At 62.2% G+C, this 3,366-nt stretch overlaps 1 protein-coding gene across 1 annotated transcript; it reads left to right on the plus strand.

The window, feature by feature from the left end:
- The first annotated feature begins 1,298 nt into the window (after nt 1-1,298).
- On the plus strand, nt 1,299-2,636 carry LOC120403549 (zinc finger protein 446-like). The gene has a single exon (XM_039534775.1). The coding sequence runs from the start codon at nt 1,299-1,301 to the stop codon at nt 2,634-2,636; it is 1,338 nt and encodes a 445-aa protein (XP_039390709.1).
- Nucleotides 2,637-3,366: the final 730 nt, after the last annotated feature.

A 3,366-nucleotide genomic window follows, 5' to 3' on the forward strand; every position in this document is an offset into this window, starting at 1 on the left:
GGGCCTGTGTCCCCCCTGCCACCCCACTCATGGGTGGCAGCCTCCCCCTCCTGCCAGCACTCAGGCAGAGAAGCCTGCACTTACCTGGGCTTCCTGAGACTGATGCCGCTGCTCTGCTCCTGCTACAAGGACCTGAGCCTTGAACTATTGTTTGTTGCCCCACCCTGACCTAGGGCTGGGGCTTACTGACTCTTGTGGCTCAGCTCCTGAGACAAGGACCTGAGCCCTGAACTGGTATTTATGCTCAGCTCCTGCTACAAGGACCTGAGCCTTGAACTATTGTTTGTTGCCCCACCCTGACCTAGGGCTGGGGCTTACTGACTCTTGTGGCTCAGCTCCTGGGACAAGGACCTGAGCCCCTGGGACTATTGTTTGTTGCCCCACCCTGACCTAGGGCTGGGGCTTACTGACTATTGTGGCTCAGCTCCTGATGCAAGGACCTGCGCCCTGAACTCTTATTGTTGCTCAGCCCTGCTGTGAGGAGCTGAGCCTAGAACTGCTGTGTTTGGTGCCCCGCCCTGATCGAGGGCTTGGGCTTCTTGACTTGGTTACTGCTCAGCTCCTGCTTTAAGGACCTGAGCCCTGAACTATTAGTACTGCTCAGCCCTGCCTGAGGGTCTGAGCCCTGCCTCTTGTGTGCTGCCCGCCCTGAGCTAGGGTTTGGGGCTTACTGACTTTGTCACTGCTCAGCTCCGGCTGCCCGGACCGGAGCTTAGAACTGGTTCGCTGCCCCGCCCTGACTGAGGGCTGGGACTCACTGCACTAACCGTGTGCCTTCTGTTCAGCCCCTGCTTGAGGGGCAGAACTCCCAAGACCCTCAGAACCCGGAGACTGATTTGGGCCGTGTAGTGAGGCGGCCTGGCTCCCGACGGCCCCTGAGAGGGCACGGCCCCAACACCGGACTGTTACACGTGGTGCCTTCTCTGAGGACCTTTTTGCCCAGAATGTGGGCACGAACTCTAGACACCGGTGAAAAGGGGGCGACGGGAGAGAGATCTCCCGCAAGAGAGATGGACCTATCCCAGCTCCTGACCCTCATCACTGAGAGCCAGGAACGACAGCAGGCGGCCCAGGCGCGACACCAACAGGAGCACCAGGCCGCCCACCAGCTACAGTAGCAGCAGCTCGTAGAGCAGCTGGGGGTCCACCAACGGCAGCTGATTGAGGACCTGGTTACCCAACACCAGGACTTCCAGCAGAAATGTGTCCAGCAGCTTGCAGCGGCCCTAGCCCGACCAGGGGAACCCCTACCCGGGGGCACCGCAGGGGTCCCGCGACCCAGCCCCCCAATTCGGTTGATGAAGATGGGGCCCGAGGATGATCCGGAGGCTTTTCTTGTCACCTTCGAGAGGGTGGCTGTCGTCGCAGGCTGGACCCCGGACCAGTGGGCCACCATCCTGGCCCCATACTTAACGGGGACTGCCCAGACGATCTACCGAGGTCTGTCGGTGGAAGCGGCCCAGGACTACAACTTAGTGAAGGCCGCTATTCTGGACGCACTGGACGTGAGCCCCGAGACCTATCGACAACGGTTTAGGAGCCTGTCTTATCCCCAGGGGGCCCGGCCGCGGATGGTGGCTCAGGAACTACAGGAGACCTGCAAGAAGTGGCTACAGCCCGAACGCCGGACACCAGAAGAGCTGATGGAACAAATTGTATTGGAACAATTTGCCCATGTACTTCCACCGAGGGGAAGATCCTGGGTCCTATGCCACAGGCCGACGACGGTGTCCGCGGCCGTTACCTTAATGGAGGACTTCCTCGCGGCGGAGGCCCCGTTGGGGTCAGCTGGCCGGGCGGTCCCGGTCCAGACGGAGTGCCCCAACCCGGAAAAGAGGGGGCCGCCCCCACGGGCAGCCATAAGTGTTCCCTCCCGCAGCGTAGAGGGCCGGGCCCGGGTGGCCGTGCCCTCCGGGAGACCCACACGGACCCCGGCGCCCACAGCCAGAGAGTACAGCCGGAAACCCCCCGGGGGTGATCCCGGGGCCCGGGCGCGGACGGAGCGAGCCACCTTGGGGCCCCGCTTCTCCTGCGGAAACTACGGCCATTTGCAGCGGGATTGCCCTGAAATGGAGTGTGCATTTGGCCAAGTCTACTCAGGGGAAGGCCGTGCCCGACGTCCGCAAGTGGCCAAGATCACCGTGCCCGTGGTCATTGAGGGACGCCAGGCGGTGGCCCTCCTTGACTCAGGCTGCGGCCAAACGCTGGTCTGCCAGGACTTAGGCCCGCCGGCGGACGGCCACCTGGAGAAGATTCCACTGCAGTGTATCCACGGAGATATACGAGCCTACCCCAGCGCCCAGACCCAACTGACCATTGATGGGATCACCCGGCGGATGAAGGTGGGGCTTGCACCCCGGCTGGCGTACCCGGTGATCCTGGGGCGGGACTGGCCCAACTTCACCACTGTATTACGCCGCCACCTCGAGGGTAGCCCGCAGGCCACGCCGGCATTAGAAGGGGAGACCCCCGTCCCTACCAGTTCCCCGGGAGGACGTGAAGACCCTCCCCGAGGGGGAAGAGGGGATCCCTCGACACCCACACACTTTTGCCGGGACCAACGGGACGACCCCACATTCAAACAGATCTACGAGCAGCTGGCCTCCGTGGATGGGACTATTCTCGACCCCCAGTGAGCGGCGCAGTGGCCGCACTTTGAGCTACGACAAGAGCGCCTTTACCGTGTGGAGAAAGACCCCCGCACCGGGGAGATCCGGACACAGCTTCTCGTGCCGCGGTGTCACCGCCGGGCGGTCATGAAGCTGGCCCACGATGTCCCAGCGGCTGGGCACCTCGGGCACGACAAGACGCTGGCCCGGATCCTGGGGCGTTTTTTCTGGCCCGGGGTGTACCAAGAAGTAAAGGACTATTGCAATTCGTGTCCGGACTGCCAGTTGGCTGCCCCTGCCCGGACCCCTAAGGCACCGTTGATACCGATGCCTTTAATGGAAACCCCCTTTGAACGCGTGGCCGTGGACCTGGTGGGGCCCCTCCCGAAGAGCAGCGCAGGGTTCCAATATATTTTAGTGATGATGGACTATGCCACCAGGTTCCACGAAGCCATTCCTCTTCGGAACATCTCAGCCCGCACCATTGCCATGGAACTGGTGAAGGTCTTCGCCCGCGTTGGCCTACCCCGGGAGCTCCTCACGGACTAAGGGACCAATTTCACGTCCCGGCTGCTCAAGCAAGTTTGCGAAATCCTGGGGGTCAAGCAACTCCGCACCTCCGTCTATCACCCCCAGACCGATGGATTAGTGGAGAGGTTTAACCGGACACTGAAAGGGATGCTGCGTCGGTTTCCCCAAGAGGACCTTCGCCGGTGGGACCAGCTCCTTCCGCCCCTGCTCCTAGCCATACGAGAAG

Source organism: Mauremys reevesii, linkage group 1 (genome assembly GCF_016161935.1).
Source record: "Mauremys reevesii isolate NIE-2019 linkage group 1, ASM1616193v1, whole genome shotgun sequence".
Lineage (NCBI taxonomy): Eukaryota > Metazoa > Chordata > Testudines > Geoemydidae > Mauremys > Mauremys reevesii.

Excerpts from the sequence above, each read along its gene's own strand:
- LOC120403549 (XM_039534775.1), top strand. The coding sequence starts at position 1,299 with ATGAAGATGGGGCCCGAGGATGATCCGGAGGCTTTTCTTGTCACCTTC.